Here is a 21,355-nt window from a genome sequence, read left to right on the forward strand (position 1 = left end):
GATACATTTTGATAGGAAGAATGAGGAGACACCATACACACTAAATGGTTCAATTTTAAAGGGGGGTGCAAGAACAGAGACTTGGGGGGGGGGGGGGGGGGGGGGTGCTTGTTCACAAAATCTTTGAAGATGGCAGGACAGGTTAATAAAGCAGTTAATAAAGCATATGTGATCCTGGTTTTATAGACGCACTGAGCCCAAGTTTGGCCCTCCCTTTTTTCGGCGCACTCACGTGAGATGTGCCAACTTCCTACGATCCAAACTGCGCCAAAAAGATGTCCCGGGATTCTGGCCCCACTGCTGACTCTCCCAGGGCTTGGCGCAGCGTGGCTAGTCCACTGGGGGGGGGGGGGTGGAGCTAGGGCCCTGTGCCTAAGAGTGCCGGCAGCTGTCCACATGCGCAGTAGAGCATTCGCACATGCGCAGTAGCTCCTCCCATGATTGTGATGATGCGGCCTGCAGCGTGGGACCCAATGCGTCCCACCCTATCCCGGGCAGAGTGGCCTGCCGCACAGGCCGGCCACAGTGCAGTCCCTCAGAGAAGTGCAGTGCAGTCCATCGGAGGGAGAGCCGGGAGCCGGAGTTGGAGAGAGAACCGGAGAGGAGTCGGCCCGCTGACTTCCCCGACCGGGTTATGAAGGTAGGACTTAAGTTTTATTTATTATTTATTTATTTATTTTTGATGGTTTTTATGCTTCTTGAATGTTGGTGTGAAGGTGTTTAATGCTTTGCAAGGTCCCCTTGCTTCCCCCCCCCCCAACCCCAATCTCTGGCTACCTGCGCTGATTTCTTAATTCTCTACAAGGGTTTTCTGTGCGGCCACATACGCTGGCCTAAGTTAGTTTGGAGCAACTATTAGCTGTCCAAACTGGCTTAAATAGGCAAAACGGGCATAGGTGGCTGGTAATGCCCCCTTTTGGAAAAAAAACTTTAAAAAATCCTAACTAACTCACTTACACTGGCGCAAATTAAATGTGCTGAATGGGGATTTTTAAGATACTCCAGAAAAATCAAGTTGTTCCAAAAACGGAGCAACTCCTCGGCAAATTTGGGTCCATAGAAATCACTAGTTTAGCACCAGCTGGAATTTTGTATCCAATTCCGGGAACCACAGTTTAGGAAGAACGTGAAGGCTTTGGAGAGGATACAGAAGAGAATTACTCGAATGGTTCCAGGAGTGAGGGATTTGTTACGTGGATAGACTGGAGAAGCTGGGGTTCTTCTCCTTGGAGCAGAAAAAGCTACAAGAAGATTTGATAAAGTTGTTTAAAATCATGAAGGATTTAGATAGAGTAAATAAAGAGAAACCGTTTCCAATGGCTAAAGGGTTGATAACGAGGGGGCACAGATTTAAAGATGATTGGCTAAAGAACCAGAGCGAGGAAAACTTAAAAAAAAAATGCAACGAGTGGTAAGATTTGGAATGCACTGCCTGATAGGGTGGTGGATATAGATTCAATCGTAGTGTTCAAAAGGGAGCTGGATAAATACTTGCAGGAGAAAAAATTGCAGGGTTATGGGGCAAGAGTGGGGGAGTGGGACTAACTAGATTGCTCTTCGACAGAGCCAGCGCAGACTCGAGGGCCGAATGGCCTCCTTTTGTGCTGTACTATTCTATGATTTTATGAAAAGGAATCGTTGATGCACAGGAAGTCCAAGTTAGATAAACAGAGAGAGTTCTTGGGGAGGTGTTGCAGGCCTGGAGCAGGTTAGAGCTAGGGAGGGGCAAGGCCATGAAGGCATTTAAACACAAGGATGAGAAATTTAATTAGCGGCTTTCGGAGACCAGAGAACGCGAGTGAGCAAACACATTAAAGAGCAGGCGTGTGAGAGAGCGAGCAAGTGAAAAAGAGACAGACACACCGCGCAAGCACTCCCCAAGTCGGTGAGATCAGAGTTTCACCCACCAAGCTGTCAATCAAGAAACCACCCCATTTGATGTGGGTGCACAAGGCTTCCAAATGTCTGCCCCAGCCAAGCCCGACTGCGCGAATGTTATGAAATGACTCTGGACCCCTTAAGGTATCACAAGGGAGCCGACTTTTCACTATAGGGAGAAATGTTTCAGACTGTACTTAACCACCCTATCTTTGTTGACTAATTAACACGCCAAATTATGATGGTAACTAGTCTGTTGGCCTATTGAGACAAAATGCTGAAATTATGAGATATAATATTAGTCAAGAGATTTAACTCGGTCAAAAATCCAAAATGTTACATACTGCAATAATTCAAATGAAATGAATATCTTTGGTTTAGTCAAAATAAAGCACGTCAATGAAGTGGTCTCTGTTTAGCTACCTATGGTATAGATAATAACCTTTATAGTTTTTATTCCTGTCCCCATTCTGAGTTCCACACAATCCACAAACAAATATTCGCAGTAGTATATTTTTATTGACAGTGCTAATTTATAGCATTTTATTTTTCAAGCATATGCTACTCCTGAGAAATTCTCAAGACATTAAGCTCAAGTCCTATACTTTCTTGAATGAAATTCATTATTTTGTATTAGTATGTATTGTATTAGTATTAGTAATTAGTAATTAATGCCCATCAATTAGTCTCTGATCAAACAAATCAAGTTATTTATTACAAATTATATACAGCACTATAAACTGAGAAATTGGCTTGCTTTTCAGCTACAAACAGATGCTCTTTTTGAATTTTTGTTCAAAGTGAGCGGTGGTGTTTTTTTTACATTGGGTACTTGCCGCCACATCAAGCAATCCCAGGTTAAGTATAGCATGGAACAGATGGGTCAGAGTAAAGCCCAGTCCCTTAATCCCAACCTGAAGAACTTCCAATTGCACCAAAGTGAATTTTTCATTTTCCACATCAGCCTAGCTTGCAGTCTCTGCCAATTCAGTCCCAACACTGAAATATGGGTAATCTGGAGAAGAGAGTTCAAATCCCACCATGGCAGCTGTGGAATTTAAATTCAGTTAATTAAATAAATCTGGAATAAAAGTAAGCATAAGTAATGGTGACCATGAAAACACTGGATTGCTGTAAAAACACCATCAGGTTCACGAATGTCCTTTAGGGAAAGAAATCTGCCATTCTTATCTGGCATGGCCTATATGTGACTCCAGATCCACAGCAATGTGGTTGACTCTTAACTGCCCTCTGAAATGACCTAGCAATTCATTCAGTTGTAACAAAATGCTACAAGAAACAAAGGCACACCCAGCCCAGTCGATCTTGCAAGGTCCTCCTCACGAACATCTGGGGACTTGTGGCTAAATTGGGAGAGCTGTCCCACAGACTACTCAAGCAACAGCCTGACAGTCATACTCACAGAATCATACCTTTCAACCAATGTCCCAGACTCCTCTATCACCATTCCTGGGTACATCCTGTCCCACTGGCAATACAGATTCACCAGTGGCAGGAGGGAGTGGCCCTGGGAGTCCTGATTCCGGACCCCATGAAGTCTCATGACATCATGTCAAACATAGGCAAGGAAACAGGAAATCTCCTGCTGATTACCACCTACCGCCATCCCTCAGCTGATGAATCAGTACTCCCCATGTTGAACACCACTTGGAAGAAGCGCTAAGGGTAGCAAGGGCACAGAATGTAACCTGGGTAGGAGACTTCAATGTCCATCATCAAGAGTGGGTCAGTACTTGACCTTGTCCTGACCAATCTACCTATCGCAGCTGCATCTGTCCATGACAGTATTGGTAGCAGTGTCCCCTTTTATAGGGGGCACTTGTAAATTATATGATTTTAATGCCCAAAAGAAAATCACAAAAGGAAAAAAAAACACAAAAAAAAAGAGGGCAGTTGTAAGTGTCTGGAGTGTCCCCCAGATCGGGGGGCACTCGATCTAATGTTTATTTTGTACTCCCTAAAAGAGTTGGTAGCAGTGTCCACCGCACAGTCCTTGTGGAGACAAAGTCCCGTTTCACACTGAGGGCACCCTCCATCGTGTTGTGTGGCACTACCAGCAAGTTAAATGGGATGGATTCAGAACAGATCTAGCAGCTCAAAACTGGGCATCCATGAGGCACTGTGGGCCATCAGCAGCAGCAGAATTGTATTCCACTACAATCTGGGTGGATAAAGGGGAACCAGTGGATGTGGTGTATTTGGACTTCCAGAAAGCATGTGACAAGGTGCCACATAAAAGGTTACTGCACAAGATAAAAGTTCAAGTGGTTGGGGGTAATATATTAGCATAGATATCGCTGAGCAAGAGATGAGCAAATAGCGCAATCTCACCCATGCAAATGCCCTTCTCCCCAAGATGCTTTGGATCTGTCAAGCCAAGAGGATTGGTTAACTAACAGAGAGTCGGGATAAATGGTTCATTCTCTGGTTGGCAATCAGTAACTAGTGGGGTGCTGCAAGGATCAGTGCTGGGACCCCAATTATTTACAATCTATATTAACGACTTGGAAGAAGGGACTGAGTGTAATGTAGCCAAGTTTGCTGACAATACAAAGATGGAAGGAAAAGCAATGTGTGAGGAGGAAACAAAAAATCTGCAAAAGGACATAGATAGGCTAAGTGAGTGGGCAAAAATTTGGCAGATGGAGTATAATATTGGAAAATGTGAGGTCATGCACTTTGGCAAAGAAAAAATCAAAGAGCAAGTTACTAGTTAAATGGAGAAAGATTACAAAGTGCCGCAGTACAGGACCTGGGAGTACTTGTGCATGAAACACAAAAGGATAGTATGCAGGTACAACAAGTGATCAGGAAGGCCAATGGAATCTTGGCCCTTATTGCAATGGGGATGGAGTATAAAAGTAGGGAAGTCTTGCTACAGCTATATAGGGTATTGGTGTGGCCACACCAAGAATACTGGGTGCAGTTTTGGTTTCCATATTTACGAAAGGATATACTTGCTTTGGAGGCAGTTCAGAGAAGGTTCACTAGGTTGATTCCAGAGATGAGGGGGTTGACTTATGAGGAAAGGTCGAGTAGGTTGGGCCTCTACTCATTGGAATTCAAAAGAATGAGGTGATCTTATCGAAACGTATAAGATTATGAGGGGGCTTGACAAGGTGGATGCAGAGAGGATGTTTCCACTGATAGGGGAGACTAGAACTAGAGGGCATAATCTTAGAATTTAAAACAGAGATGAGGAGAAATTTCTTCTCTGAGGGTTGTGGATCTATGGAATTCGCTGCCTCAGAGAGCTGTGGAAGCTGGGACATTGAATAAATTTAAGATAAAAATAGACAGTTTCTTAAACGATAAGGGGATAAGGGGTTATGGGGAACGGGCAGGGAAGTGGACCAGAGTCCATGATCAGATTAGCCACGATCGTATTGAATGGTGGAACAGGCTCGAGGGGCCGTATAGCCTATTCTTGCTCCTATTTATGTTTTTTATGTAACCTCGTGGCCTGGCATATCCCTCACTCTACCATTATCAAGCCAGGTGACCAACCCTGGTTCAATGAGGAGTGTAGAAGAGCATGCCATGAGCAGCACTAGGTGTACCTAAAAATGAGGGGAAGCTGCAACACAGGATTACTTAAACATTAAACAACAGAAGCAGCATGCTAGACAGGGCTAAGCGATCCAACAACCAACAGATCAGATCAAAGCTCTGCAGTCCTGCCACATCCAGTTGAAAATGGCAGTGGACCATTAAACAACTGACGGGAGGAGGATGCTCCATGAGCATTCCCATCCTCAATGATGGCTGAGCCCAGCACATGGATGCAAAAGGCAAGGCTGAAGCATTTGCAACCATCTTCAGCCAGAAGTGCCAAGTGGATGATCTGTCTCAGGCTTCTCACCATCACAGAAGCAAGTCTTTAACCAATTCGATTCACTCCAATGAAATGAAGAAACGGCTAAGTGCACTGGATACAGCAAAGGCTAGGAGAGCCCGGACAATATCCCGGTTTTCATGTTGAAGATGCACCTCTAGCCAAGCTGTTCCAATACAGTTAAAATACTGGCACTTACCCAACAATGTGGAAAACTGCCCTGAATATCCTGTCCACAAAAGGCAGGACAAATCCAATCCGGCCAATTATCACCCCATCAGTCTACTTTCAATCATCAGCACTATCAAGCAGTACTTACTCACCACAACCAGTTCACGAACGCTCAGATTTGGTTCCACCAGGACCACTCAGCTCCAGACCTCATTACAGCCTTGGCCCAAACAGGGACAAAAGAGCTGAATTCCAGAGGTGAGGTGAGAGTAACTGCCCTAGACATCAAGGTAGCATTCGACCGAGTGTGGCATCAAGGAGCCCTAGTAAAACCTGTCAATGGTAATCAGGGGGAAAACTCTCCACTGACTGGAATCATATCTAGCACAAAAAAAGATGGTTGTAGTTGTTGGAGACCAAACATCTCGGCCTCAGGACATCGCTGCAGTGGCCGAGGTGCAAGCACCTTCAGCTGCTTCATCAATGACCGTCCCTCCAGCAGGTGGTCAGAAGTGAGGATGTTCGCTGATGATTGCACAGTGTTCAGTTTCATTTTCAACTCCTCAGAAAATGAAACAGTCTATGTCCACATGCAGCAAGACCTGGACGACATTTAGGATTGGGCTGATAATTGTCAAGTAACATTTGCGCCACACAAGTGCCAGGCAATGATCATCTCCAACAAAAGAGCATCTAACCACCGCCCCTTGACATTCAACAGCATTATCATTGCCGAATCCCCAACATCATTATCTTGGGGATCACCACTGACCAGAAATTTAACTGGACCAGCCACATCAATAATATGGCTACAAGAACAAGTCAGAGGCTGGATGTTCTGCAGCAAGTGTGTCACCTCCTGACTTTCCAAACCCTTTCCACCATTTACAAGGCACAAGTCAGGAGTGTGATGGAATACTCTCCACTTGCCTGGATAATTGCAGCTCCAATAACACTCAAGAAGCTGGACACAATCCAGGCAAAGCAGCCCACTTGATTGGCACCCCATCCACCACCTTCAACATTCACTCCCTCCACCACTGGCGCACCGTGGTTGCAGTGTGTACCATCTACAAGATGCACTGCAGCAACTCCCAAACCCACGACCTTTACCACCTAGAAAGACACCAGCAGCAGGCGCATGGGAACACCATCACCCCATCACCTCCAAGTTTTCCTCCACGTCTCCATAATGGCTATTAGATCAAACCCATTTTTTTCTATCTGTGCTATTAATTCATTTATTTTGTTGCGAATGCTTCACACATTCAGATATAGTGCCTTTAGCTTTATACTATTTTTCCCTGATGTCACCCGAGTCACTGATGCCATATTTCCTTTGTTAAACCTTCCTGACCCACTCTGCTTATTTTTACCCAAATCCCTACCCTACAGCCTTGACATTTATTTTACTGCTTTTGAATTTACACTTTCCTGAATCCTCATACATCCCCTTCATTTAAATTAATCAGCCATGATCTTATTGAATGGTGGTGCAGGCTCGAAGGGCCGAATGGCCTATTCCTGCACCTATTTTCTATGTTTTTAATGTTTCTATGTTAAAGCCCTACTTATTCGATTCGCCAGGATACTGGTCCGAGCCCGGTTTAAGTGTCCTTCCCAATGGAACAGCTCCCCCTTTCCCCAGTACTGGTGCCAGTGCCACATGAATCGAAACCCCTGCCTCCCACACCACTCTTTCAGCCACACATTTAACCTTCTAATCTGTTTGTCCCAATACCAATTTACACGTGGCTCTGGTAACAATCTACGGATTATTACCTGTGAGATTCTGCATTTTAATTTCGACCCTAGCTCCTCAAACTCTCCCAGCGTAATCTCATTCCTAGTCCACCTCCTCCCATTCTAAGTTCTTCTCCAGCCATGAGGAGATGTCCTGATCCTGACACAGGGGCAGGCAACACAACCTTCAGAACTCCTGGCTGCAACAAACAGCATCTATCCCCCTAGCTATACTATCCCCTACCACTACAGCATTCCTTTTACCTCCCCCTTATGAATGGCAAAACATTTGTATTGCGAATGACAGGGGCCAGTAATCCCAGAAGTACAACATTCTCAACTGTAGCATAGTTGCGGCCAGGTAATACAAGTTGAAAATTTGAGGCTACACCTAGAATACTGCATGCAGTTTTGGTTTCCATATTTACGAAGGGATATACTTGCTTTAGAGGCAGTTCAGAGAAAGTTCACTTGGTAGATTCTGGGGATGAGGGAGTTGACTTATGAGGAAAGGTTGAGTAGGTTGGGCCTCTACTCATTGGAATTCAGAAGAATGAGAGGTGATCTTATCGAACTGTATACGATTATGAGGGGGCTCGACAAGGTGGATGCAGAGAGGATGTTTCCACTGATGGGGGAAGACTAGAACCAGAGGGCATGATCTTGGAATAAGGGGCCGCCCATTTAAAACAGAGAGAAATTTCATCTGAGGGTTGTTAATCTGTGGAAGCTGGGACATTGAGTACATTTAATACAGAAATAGACAGTTTCTTAAGCAATAAGAGGATAAGGGGTAATGGGGAGCAGGCAGGGAAGTGGAGCAGAGTCCATGATCAGATCAGCCACGATCTTATTAAATGGCGGGGAGGCTCGAGGGGCTGTACGGCCTACGCCTGCTCCTATTTCTTATGTTCTTAAAACAAACTGCTCAACATTACTTGCTCGCTTTCTCTCCCCCCACCCCCTTCCCTTCCAATGTGTAACTTCATTTTAGAATATAGTGACTGTCTGCAGGACCACCTGTTTATACCTGTAATTGATTACAGTAATGAAGATTAACCTACCAATAACCAACAGGAACTATGTCCTGTAGATCATACTAGAATTTAGACAAGAAGCCTCTTTCTCTCTAATTTTCGACAGTCATGCAATTTCTGTTAACGTTATTTCTCCGTGGGGTATTAACGGCACACATTTTCTCTTTTTTCATTAAAAAGGGAGATTTCATCCCCTTGATTTCAGACAAAACAGTAAATTAGGCTATCACCTTCGGATACAAACCGAATTTCAATACCCAGTACAGGAGAAAAAGTTATCAGACAGATCTTAAATAAAAAATGTGCCACGTTTGAGGACTTTAAGGAGCTAATTTTGACTCCGAGTTGTATTGTTACAAATTGTCATCGCCAGCATACTATATATAATAATCTATAAAAATAGAAAATTAAAGCTGAAAAACAGGAAACTTACAATAATATGAACGTAATCAAGTCATCATCCTGTTTGCCCGAAGGGTGAACAAAACACAGATGCTGTTGAGTTTTAATTGTATTCAGGGTTAGAGTCAGAGGTTGTGCGCAGGCACCGAAACAACGACGGGCTTCCCTTCACCCACTTTAGTCGCCCCAGAGAGAGGAAAGACAGCACTAGGCCTTTTTACGACATCACTGTCGATAAACGCGATCCTTTCAGAGGCATGCCTTTCAAACAGCCATTAACACATAGTAACGCTACGATTTTGAGAAATGTATGGAAGAAAACACCCACCGTTCCGCGGATAATTTAAGGAGACAGAAACTTCCCCTCATCACTTCCTACTGCACCGGGCACCAGCTTTTCGCCTGCGCATTACCTCATCAAACCTTGTGGTCAGACAACAGTGACGCAAGACGTAGGCGGCGCTTGTCTTGGGGAAGGGAAAGTGAAAACAGTCACATGTTTTTTTTAAAAAGCGGTGAGGAACGCGGAGGGGGGGGGGGGCTGGGGGGAAGTGCGCATGTGTAGCACTCGAGCTGGCGTCTGTTGTCAGCCTCTTCTGCGTGGCGAAACGTGAGAAGTGCGCATGCGCCTGAGCTCGTGTCTGTTCTCTACTGCGTGGGGGAACGTGAGACGGCAGCATGCGCATGTGCAGCGCTCGAGCTGGCGTCTATTATCCTTCTCTGCGTGGTGGAACGTGAGAGATGCGCGTGCGCAGAGCTCGAGCCAAGTAGCTGGTGGTTGGCATCCCTCTGTTTCTTAACGTGGGAAACCTCCGGCTGCCGCTGTTTAAATATTTCGTTCATTACCTGCTGTCGGCGATGCGACAGGAAACGTGACAAAAAAAACGTAACGTTTCTGACACGATTATCCTGCGGATCACTCTCCGCCAAATGTGAGTCATCCGATGGCAATTGCATTACTTTAAAAAATAGCCGAGCTGTACTTTTAACTGGAAATGTGGCCGTTTGCCGTGTGATCAGCGGCTTACATTTAGAAATGGAGAGCGGGCGAACCGCCGGCGGATGCGTCACCTGAAAGGCGAGGACCCCCTACTCCGATGTCACTGCTTTTATTTTGGGTGAGGGGGAGAAGCGAATCATTCCTCCAGTCTTTGTATAGGTTTTTACACCAGTGGTAAAGTTCTGGAGTTGTCACTCGGTACTAATCCAGGCCTAAATCCCGGAAAATGCGGTGCTTGTTGCACTTCTGTGTTCAGATCGGTGCTTCTTGGGCAGTCCCCCGGAGTCCGAGGATGACTTGCTTTTTTTAAATTTCAAAATATACTTCATTCATATAAAAATTTGTACAGTACATTCACAAGCAGTTCAGTACATTTAGCTGCGGTCCGCAATCCCACACTACATTTGGGTGCTGACGGCAGTTCCGTTCGATACATTTCCTTGCTTTTCAGTTCAAGTACACTTCGGTACAATACGGGATACATTGTAGTACATTCAACAAATTACATTACATGTGTCACTATATAGTACACGGAATGGGTGACGGTACATTTACATTTTTCCTTTTCAACGTGCATCACGAAACAGACCTTGCATTGTACATGGCATTACATAGATGTTTACAAATCATGGTGCTCCATGTACACAAAAAAGAGGTTACAAGTACCACCCGAGGGGAGTTTTGTACTGATTCCTGCCCCCGGGTTTACCGTGGCAGAAGGGCTTTAAACTGTGGCCCTTCCCCACCATGTCTTTGCGGCGACTGCACCAATTTTAAGTACGTCCCTCAGCACGTAATCCTGGATCTTGGATTGCGCCAGTCTGCAACACGCAAAGGTAAACATCTCCTTTCTCTGGAAGACCAGCAAGTTTCGGCAAGACCAAAGAGCGTCTTTGACCGAGTTGATGGCCCTCCAGCAGCAGGTGATGTCTGTCTCGGTGTGTGCCCCTGGGAACAGCCCGTAGAGCACAGAGTCCTGTGTTACGGAGCTGCTCGGGATGAATCTTGACAGCAACCACTGCATCTCTTTCCAAACCTGCCTTGCGAAGGCGCAATCCTGAAGGAGATGGGTGACAGTCTCGTCCGCCCCACAGCCGACTCGGCACCGTGCCGTGCTGCTGAGACGTCGGCTGTGCATGAACGCTCTGACGGGTAAGACCCTCTTCACCGCCAACCAAGCTACGTCTTGGTGCTTGTGTGACAGCTCTGGCGATGAGACGTTCTGCCAACGAGTTCGACAGTCTGCTCAGGGAACCACCCGACAGGGTTCACCCGCTCCTTTCGTAGGGCAACCAGGACCTTACTTGCTGACCACTGTTTTATGGCCTCGTGGTCAAAGGGGCTTTTTGTGAAAAACTTTTCCACGAAGGACAGGTGGACAGGCATGCTCCAGCTAGTGGGGGCGTTTTGCGGCAGCGTAGCCAGGCTCATCCTTCGCAACAAAGGGGACAGGTAGAACCTCAGCATGTAGTGACACTTGGTGTTTGCGTACCGGGGGTCTGTGCACAGCTTGATGCAGTCGCACACAAAGGTGGCCCTCAGGATGAGGGCCACGTTCGGAACATCCTTTCCTCCACTGTCCAGAGATTTGTACATTGTGTCTCTGCGGACACGTTCCATTTTGGACCTCCAGACAAAGTGGAAGATGGTCCGGGTAACTGCCGCGGCACAGGAGCGAGAGATGGGCCAGACCTGTGCCACGTGTAGCAACCCCGAGAGCACCTCACTCCTGATGACCAGGTTCTTTCCTGCCATGGAGAGGAAGCACAGCTTCCACCATCCCAGTTTTTGCTTCACTTTGGCGATACGCTCTTCCCAGTTTTTGGCATACGCCCCGTCTGCTCCAAACCATATTCCCAACACCTTCAGATAATCTGGTTTAACGGTGAAGGGAATAAAGGATCGGTCGGTTCAGTTGCCAAAGAGCATAGCCTCGCTTTTGCTGTGATTGACCTTTGCTCCCGAGGCCAGTTCAAACTTTGGACCGACTGCGGATCCGAGCAAAAGATGGCGACGTCGTCCATGTACAGGGAGGTCTTGACCTGAGCGCCTCCGCTGCCTGGGATCGTCACCCCTCTAATGCCCGCATCCCTCCTGATGGACTCGGCAAAGGGCTCGATACAACACACAAACAAGACAGAGGAGAGGGGACAGCCTTGCCTGACTCCAGATCTGATTGGAAAGCTTTCAGTTTCCCACCCGTTGATTTGAACTGCACTACTGATGTCTGTGTAGAGCAGTTGGACCCAATTGCGGATACCCTCCCCAAACCCCATTTTGGAGAGCACGTCCATCAGGTACGTGTGCGATGTCCTGTCAAAGGCTTTCTCCTGGTCTAAGCTGATTAAGCAGGTGTCCACCCTCCTGTCCCGCACGTAGGCGATCGTATCCCTGAGTAGCGCGAGGCTATCAGAGATCTTCCTGCCGGGGACAGCGCAGGTCTGGTCCGGGTGAATCACCAGCTCAAGAGCAGACTTGACCCTGTTGGCGATGACCTTTGACAGGATCTTGTAGTCCACATTGAGCAGTGAAATGGGCCGCCAGTTTTTGATTTCCTCCCTCTCCCCCTTCTGCTTGTAGATGAGGGTGATGATGCCTTTCCTCATCGATTCTGACATGCTGCCGGTCAGAAGCATAACCCCGTACACTTCCAGCAGGTCTGGGCCCATCCAGTCCCACAGAGCCGAATACAACTCGACCGGTAAGCCGTCGCTTCCGGGTGTTTTATTCGTCTCGAAGAACCGGACGGCCTTTGTCAATTCGTCCAGAGTTAGCGGGTGGTCCAGACTCTCCCGCTCGCTGTCATCTAAGACCTCCGAAATAGACGACAGGAAAGACTGGGAGGCCATGCGGTCTGTGGGCTTGATGTCGTACAGCCCGGCATAGAAGGAGTTGCTGATCCTCTGCATGTCAGGCTGCGAAGACGTCACAGAACCGTCTTCTTCCTTTAAGCTGGTGATCATTGAGCTCCCTCTGTGTACCTTTTTGGAAGAAGAAACGCGAACACATCTCATCCTGCTCGATGGAGCGGACTCTGGAACGGAAGATGATCTTGGAGGACTCTGAGGCAAAGAGCGAGGCTTGCTGGCCCTTCACCTCTTCGAGTTCCTCCGCGACATCGACCCCCATCGACTGCAGCAGGAGCAGGTTTTGCATATTCATCTGGAGTTGGGACAATTCCCTCTGTCTCCCTCTCGCCTCCTGAACACGTTTGAGGATGAAGAACCTCTTGATGTTCGTCTTGATTGTTTCCCACCATTGCATCGGGGAATCGCAGAGGGGTTTTACGGTTCTCCAACCTTTGTAATCCCTCTTGAGTTCCTCAACGTTTTCCGGAGTCAACAGTTTCACGTTCAGCTTCCATATCCCTCTGCCAACTTTCTGGTTTTCCTGTGGGCAACAGTCGGCCAGTAGGAGGCAGTGGTCAGAGAAGAACACCGGCGTGACGTCGGTGGATCTGACCTTGAGCGTGTGGGACACAAACAGGGAGTCTATTCTGGAACGGACAGACCCGTCTGGTCTGGACCAGGTGTATCTGAGCGGTGCTCCGTCTGCAGGGTTGCTGAAGTCGTTGCACAGCTTGGCATCTTTTACCGCATCCATCAGGAGTTTGGACGTGGCGTCCAGTTTGCAGTTGGCTCTGCTGGATCGTCCAGCCGCATCGATGATGCAGTTGAAGTCACCGCCCAGAATGACCGGCCTGGACGTTGCCAGTAGCAGTGGGAGCTGCTGGAAGAGGGCCAGCGCCTCATTCTTGTGAGCTGGGGCGTAAACATTGATTAACCTGAGGGGAGTTTTTGTACATTACGTCTGCTACGAGGAGACGGCCGCCCACCACCTCCTTAACTTCGGTGATGGTGAAGTGGCCTCCCCGCAGCAGAATGCCCATGCCGGAAGACCGGCAGTTGTTGCCTCCTGACCATATGGATGGTCCATGGGCCCACCATCGTGACCACTGCCGGTAACTGCTGAAGTGCGGCAGACCGCACTCCTGCAAGAACAGCAGGTCCGCTTTGACCTTTGCGAGGTACCCCAAGGTGGAAACACATCGCGCAGTAGATTTTATGCTACGTACGTTAATAGTAGCAATTTTAAAATCCATTTTAAAGCTATTGTTTACAGTTACAAACATTTACTTCAGATAAATCGTCCTTTAAGTCCGAGATCTGCTCAATGGCCAGTTCCAGCATGCGTAGATTATTACTATAAAATTCTACTGCACCTGGGCTGGCGTGGTCGTCATCCTCTGCCGTGGGAGTGTTTCGACCAGGGGACTGCTGCAGTGCTATGATAAGGTCCGATATGTCTTTTGCGCTGTCCTCGCCTGGTGTTGGTGGTTCCCTCTTTTCATCAGTCACAGCGTTCTCGAACTGGTGTGCTTCGATCGCTGTGTCGCTCCCGGTATTCCGGAGGTGGGGTGTGCTGGGCACTTTGCTGCTCCCGTTGTCCCGAAGCTGGTCTGTGTTGGTCGCATCTTCGCTCCCGGTGTTCCGGAGCTTGTGTGCGCCGGGCGCTTCGCTGCTCCCGGGTTCCTGGAGCGGGGCTGTGCTGGTCGCTTCACTGCTCCCGGTCGCCTGTGGCTGAGGGTTGGCGTATTGCCTCTTTTTTTGGTGGCGGTAGTGAGGGTTTTTTTCTCGCCTTTCCTCATCAGACGAGCTGCCGTCGCTGCTGTCTGTCGTGGTTGCTAGCCGCCTCTTCCCTGTCGTTTCCGCAGGGGCCCTTGCTCGCCTCTTTTCCTTACGCTTGCGGGCCTTTTTCTTGACGGTCTCCCATCCCGCTTCATCGTCTGCTGTCTCCTCGTTCCTGGACTCGGTGCGCTGGGGGAGAGCTTCTCTGCTGGCTGCTGGTGTGTCGCAGCTCACCGTAGCAGGCTTCTCTTCCTCACCGACTCGTTCTGAGTCCACGAGGGCGGTTGCTTCTTTGCCCAGGGCGTTGGTCGGGGGGGGTGGGGGTGTCTGTCTCCTCTGGAGCGTTGTGTTCCTCAGCTTCCTCCTCCTCTCGTGCAATGTTCTTTGCTGCCTGCGCATAGCTGAAGTTGCGTTTGGGGCAGTTTTTGTGAAGGTGCCCAGCCAGACCACAGAGGTTGCAGCACTTGGTCTCCTTACAGTCCTTTGATTGGTGACCTTTGTTCTTGCAGTTTCGGCAGATGACAGTTTTGCAGCTTGCCGCCACTAGGCCTGCCTTCCTGCAGATGCGGCACACGTTGGGTTGGCCAGCGTACACCATGTAGCCCCGACTTCCTCCGATGGCGAAGCTGGAGGGGGGGTGCAGGATGGTTCCGCTGGCGTCCACCTTCATGGTGACCTGGATCTGGCGCTTGCTGGTCCAAATCCCGTGCAAGTCTTTCAAGTCGCTGCTGTTTCCTGCCCCATTGACATACCTGGCGAGGAAAGTCAGCACATCAATGTGGGGGTTGTACATCTGCACTGTGATAGTGCGTCCTCTGCGACGGGAGGGTGAACAGTGGCTCCCAAGTCAGCACTGAGCGCAACGGTTCACTCGCCTCCTTCAGTCCCTTCAGGAACTTCAGGCATAGGGTGACGGTTCTGAAGGTCACATCAAAGTAACCTCTCTTCGGGAGGTCCTGCAAGGCGAAGATGTCGGCGACTTTCATGCCGCATGTTCCAAGCAGGATTTTCTTCATGAACAGGTCCCGGTTGCTCGTTGCTTCTCCTTCCACTTTCTTCACCGTGACTCGGATGGTGTTTCGGACGCCCTGGTTCGCCGCTCGGTTGGCCGCCATCCGGGTTGCAGATTCCTCCTTTCGATGTGTATTTTGGCCGAAGCCTTCAATCTGTTGTGGTGCCAGTCCGGCACCTTGGCGGGCCTCCGGGCCCGCCCAATGGTCGGTCAACATGCAGATTTTCCTCTTCTCTCCAATTGGTGCTTGGCCCAAGCCAAAGGGCCAGAGTCAGCAAAACCGGAAAAACGAGTTTTCTGCAATCAGTCAATTTGCATATGAATGACCAATCAACAGATACTACACTTGATCTTAGCCAAAAGGCCGAGAAGCGAGAATGCATGATAAGAGGATGACTTGCTTCCACACTAAAATGAGTTTTAAGGTGACTGATGAGACCAATGCGGGATCTACAGTTTCTGTTTTAAGGTGGGGACAGGTGGATGGGGTGCTTGATTTGTGTGCGCTCCTTCTGCTTTTTGTACATGGCTTCCGCGTGCTCCCGGAGAAGAGACTCGAAGTGTTCAGTGCCTTCTCAGATGCTCCTCCTCCTATTTTGAGCGGACTTGGGCCAGGGATTTCCAAGAGTCAGTGGGGATGATGCATTTTTTCAAGGAGGCTTTGAGGTTGTCCTTGAAGAGTTTTCTCTGCCCTCCTGGGGCTCGCCTGCCGTCACATAGCTCGGAGTAGAGTGCTTGTTTCGGGAGTCTAGCATCGGGCATGCGGACAATGTGGTCGAGCGTGGTCAATACCTCGATGCTGGATATGTTGGCCTGAAAGAGAACGCTGATGGTGCGCCTATCCAGCCAATGAATTTGCAGGATTTTGCGGAGGCAGCGTTAGTGGTACTTCCCCAGTGCTTTGAGGTGCTTACTGTAGATAGTCCATGTCTCTGAAGCATATAGGAGGACGGGTATCACTACTGCTCTGTAGATCATGAGCTTGAGATCTTTGTCTTTGTCTTTGAACATTCTTTTCCTCAGGCGGCCGAAGGCTGCACTGGCACACCGAAGACGATGTTGGACTTCATCATTGATGTCTGCCCTTGCTGATAGAAAGCTCCCAAGGTATGGAAAGTGGTCCATGTTGTCCAAGGACTCATCGTGAATCTTGATAACTAGGAAGCAGTACTATGTGGCAGAGGCAAGTTGGTAGAGGACCTTTGTCTTACTGATGTTTAATGTGAGGCCCAAACACAAGCATCATCTGCATATTGAAATTCTGTGATGGAGGTTGGAGCAACCTTGGATCTGGCTTGGAGCGCCGAGGTTGAACAATTTCCCGCTTGTCCTGTAGATTAACTGCACTCTAGCGCGAAGCTTGTTAAAGGTGAGATGAAGCATTGCAGCTGTTAATTCCCGGATTCTTTTACTTCAATCTGGTTCAGTAAAATTACTGAGTCGAATACCTCTTGTGCTTTGAACAAAGCAGTCTTTATTACCGGCCAGTAAGACCTATCAGACAGAAGATATACTCTCTGGATAGAGCGTACACACTCCCTACGGATAGGTGAAGTTACATCGTAAAGCGTTAACAGTTATACAGTTTTGAAATCAGATAACAAAATACAAATGGATTGACAGTCTAACTCAGCCACTCATTAGTCAATCTATATGAGATGTTCTTCTTGAAAGCTCAAGCATTGCCTCTAAATGTTTCAATCTAATGGTGTGACTATTAACTGAGACCTTGCAATTCTGCAGATGTATTTCATGTTACAATTAGATATTATTGGCAGGATTAGTGACTTGAAACCTTGAGAAAGACTGTTAGCTATGCTGATGTTGCACTATTTGCAATCTGACATTCTCCCAGCTATTCTTCAATGGCTTATACATTTTCATATATCCCGTTTACCTTACTGTCCTTAATTCCATATATTCCGTTCAGATATCCACACAGCGAGGAAGATTGACGAGTGTTGGTGCGATTTCACAGCCTTGCTTGACCCCAGTCTGCACTTGTATTGAGTCTGTGTGGATCCGTTGGTAAGAATCACAGCTTGCATGTCATCGTGAACCAGATGGAATTCACGTCTTCCACCCTTAAAAATGAAGTTCGGGACCTGGATAACTCCAACAGCGACAGAGCGGAACATTGTACTGCTATGAAACTCAGACGCGGCAACATTGAAGTCGCCACCCTGAGCGAGACACGGCAGGCAGGAGAATGTCAGCTCAAGGAACAAGATGGTGGATACAACTTCTTCTGGAGAGGCAAACCAGAAGAAGAACGCCGACTCCATGAAGTTGGCTTCGCCATCAAAATTGAGCTTGTTTGGCGTCTTGGAGATTCTCCCTACGGGATAAAGGAACGTCACGTGACTCTTCGCTCACTCTAACCCAGAACCAGTATGCTACAGGTCATCAGTGCATACGCCCCAACCCTGGAAGTTACGGATGAGGCCAAAGAGGAATTCTACTCCAGCCTTGAACATTCCCTGTCCCGAGTCCCAATGGATGTCGAGCTGATTCTCCTTGGCGACTTTAATGCCAGAGTTGGAAAGGACACAAACCTCTGGAGAGCGGTGATTGGCAGGGAAGGATTAGGGAAAACCAACTCCAATTGTCTCCTCCTGACGAAATGCGCAGAACATGGTCTTGTGATAACCAACACCTTGTTTCATCAGAAAGACAAGTACAAGGCCTCCTGGCAACACCTTCGCTCCAGGCACTGGTGTCTGCTAGACGATCGAGCGAGGGTCCGCAAGGACGTCCGCATCACTTGCACCATGACAGGAGTTAATGACTGCTGGACTGACCACCGTCTAATCCGCTCTGTTATCTCCATCAACGTAACCTCAAAATGGCGGGGAAAACAGAAATGCTGTCGCAAAAAGTTCAATGCTGAACCACTCAAAGACCCTGCAAAGAAAGCCCTATTCAGCCAACCTGACGACCCCCAATGAACCGGAGCCGCAGAGTGTGCATAGTGCCCTCAAGTCCACCATACTTAACACCTGCGAAGAGACTCTTGGTTGCGCTACCAGAAAACATCAAGACTGGTTCGATGAGGACGACCAGGAGATCCAGGAGCTAATAAACCGCAAGCGCAAGGCATTTCTGAATTGGAAACAACTCCACAACTCGAGTGAAAGAAAGCAGACCTACAGACAACTGAAGGCCGAGGTCCAACAAAAAACTTGTGACCTAAAGAACAAATGGTGGGTGGAAAAAGCGTTGGAGATCCAGCATCTAGCCGACAATCACAACGTGCGTGGATTCTCTTAGCGCAATCAAGCTAACGGCCCAAGCACGTAAGGTCCTATTCCACTGAGAGCCAAGAACGGTGAGGTGCTCATCAAGGACAGAGGCAGTCAGTGCCTGTTGGAAGGAGCACTTCGAGGATCTCCTCAACCAAGACTCTGTCTTTGACTCAGGTCGGTACATCTGGAGTCTGACTGACGGTCACCATTGGACTACTGCAGCCGCACCTGTTTAGCATTTGCTATCAAGTGATATATACCAATCCCACCATTTGTATTTTCACATTTTTGCAACTGATTATTACTTTAAAAACAAACTCGCTGTGCGATCTTTTAAGTTTCTATTAGTTTAAAAAAGAGTTGTCCACTTATCTAAGATCAGAAATTGCTGCTATTAGTAAGGGACCTATAAGAGCATTCCTTTCCCCTGACTGGATAACGAGGCAGTACAGTGGTTTTGTTCGCTCCCATTGCTCTGAAATTAAATGATATAATTACTTTGCTTCAGTGACGTATGCAGGTTTCCCTCAAGAGTGTAACAAACATTTTTGTGTTAACTTGGATAATTTAAGCTAGATACTGGTACATCCTCCTTGAATGTTTCTCCTCCACAATCCACCTCTGGAACTGCACTCTCATGGTTTCACTTAACAACAACTTGCATTTGTATAGTGCCTTTAACATTGTAAAACTTCCCAGGGTTCTTTACAGGATTGTAATCGGACAAAAATTGACAGTCAAAGAAGGAGACATTAGGACAGGTGACTAAAGTCTTGGTCAAAGAAGTAGGTATTAAGGAGTGTCTTCAAGGAGGAGAGAGGGGTGGAGAAGTTTAGAGAGGGAATTCCGGAGCTTGGGGCCTAGACAACTGAAGGGACGGCCACCAATGGTGGGGTGAAGGAAGTAGGGGATGCACAAGAGGCCAGAATTGGAGGTTCGCAGAGTTCTCGGAAGGTTACAGAGGAGGTTACGGAGAGGGAAAGGTGAGACCATGGATGGTTTTAAACATGTGAGAATTTTAAATTTGAGGCATTAGTCAATGAGCATAGTGGACACGACTTTATGGATATGCTCTTAAGAGTGGAATTTTTCAAGACCCTGCGCTGGGGCAAGTCAGAAAATTGTGGTTTTCTGGATATGCTCTCTGCTACATGTGAAATCCTGCCATTGGCCCCGTTTCCCACCCACAGAGTTGGCAGCTTAGATCTCCCCTTTAACAGAAGGGGAGAGCCCGGTCTACCCACCAGCGCTACGCGTCCCACTGAGTAGCGCTGGAAACGTTGTGTGCCTTTGTGCCACGCTCCTGCCCCCGACAGGAAGTGGAGCATGGTAAAGTTCTACCCTATATTGCCTCCAGAGGTTTCTCCTATTCAGCACATGATTTAATATATCCCAGGGTACAATCCTTGGCCTCCTGCTCCAATATTTAAATACTACCACTCAGTGAAGTAATCCAGAGGCATGGGATAGAATTCTCCTCCTGACTCCATGGCACTACTGTGGGCAGCTGCTAGCCCTTTCTCCTCCTCCCAGGACTTAACAGGCTCACTATTGGCAAGATAGCTGGCCGAAATTAGTCCTCTTCAAACCGCCATGCTGATTCTGGACACCTGATTGGCACCAGCAGCTCACCAGATATGCTGATGAGGCCCAAACCCAGTTTTGGTCGCGCTTCTGTTGGGCACTCCATCATGCTGACCATTCTGCGCTTGTAAACGGGCCAAAACTAATTTCTGGGGCTTGATGTTCCCCTGCAATTGCTCTCAAAACGAGCCTGCCTCCGATAGCTCCAGCACCACCTGTTTGCTGACAAACCCTAGACTGCCTAACTACTTCCAAACGTAGCTTCTTTTCAAAGTACTCACAGCAACCCCACCTCCGATTGCTCTAAGCCAAAAATATTCCCAGATTAACTTCTTATAATCATTAGTCTGAAACCAGTTAAAGCACAGAAGCATTGGGATTAGAATTTGGGGAAATCAGTTGTTGTACTATTTCTGATGTTGGCTGAGCATGTCTGTCCTGTTGAACATAATACTGTACTGCTGGTGTACAAAACCACTCATTGACTCAACTGCTCTCTGGTTCTGAAATACAAAAAAGGCCTATCTCCCAACATCTTTTGTTCACTGCACCCCCATTCCATCTTCAAGCAGCAGGTCCCAAAACAGCCTTCCCACTCTAACTTCAAGATTCAGCCACCACTCTGCTCAAAGTCATCCCATAATGTTCTCCCTCCTGCAGTTTCTGGTTCTGCCCCACCCCACCTTTCAATCCTTCAGCCTCTCCACTGTAGGCCCTGGTAACCCCTTCCTGTCCAGGCTCATGTCCCCAATTTCTGTAACAAATAATCTTGTATCCCTATAATACTAATTGTGACATT

General features: G+C 47.9%; 2 protein-coding genes and 1 pseudogene across 6 annotated transcripts in view; 1 reads left to right on the forward strand and 2 right to left on the reverse strand.

The window, feature by feature from the left end:
* dcun1d3 (defective in cullin neddylation 1 domain containing 3) overlaps nt 1-9,510 on the reverse strand; it is a 63,593-nt gene extending 54,083 nt beyond the window's left edge. For 2 of the 3 annotated variants that reach the window (XM_070856739.1, XM_070856742.1), the window contains exon 1: nt 9,416-9,510. The gene's annotated coding sequence lies outside the window, so the exon portion shown is untranslated. Of the gene's footprint in view, nt 1-9,118 lie in introns of all 3 variants that reach the window. The other variant, XM_070856740.1, reaches the window with a different exon arrangement.
* Nucleotides 9,511-9,822: 312 nt separating this feature from the next.
* The window catches only part of lyrm1 (LYR motif containing 1), a 50,576-nt gene continuing 39,043 nt past the window's right edge, over nt 9,823-21,355 (forward strand). The window contains exon 1 of one of the 3 annotated variants that reach the window (XM_070900960.1): nt 9,823-10,019. Coding sequence is in view for 2 of the 3 variants with exons in the window: in XM_070900958.1 (XP_070757059.1) it covers nt 10,185-10,205 (21 nt within the window). In the remaining variant the exon portion in view is untranslated. Of the gene's footprint in view, nt 10,020-10,096; nt 10,206-18,834; nt 18,931-21,355 lie in introns of those variants that run through there. The other 2 variants (XM_070900958.1, XM_070900959.1) reach the window with 2 other exon arrangements.
* On the reverse strand, nt 15,969-16,103 carry LOC139226030 (U2 spliceosomal RNA; annotated as a pseudogene).

The sequence above is a fragment of the Pristiophorus japonicus genome, chromosome 15, assembly GCF_044704955.1.
Source record: "Pristiophorus japonicus isolate sPriJap1 chromosome 15, sPriJap1.hap1, whole genome shotgun sequence".
In the NCBI taxonomy this organism is placed as follows: domain Eukaryota; kingdom Metazoa; phylum Chordata; class Chondrichthyes; family Pristiophoridae; genus Pristiophorus; species Pristiophorus japonicus.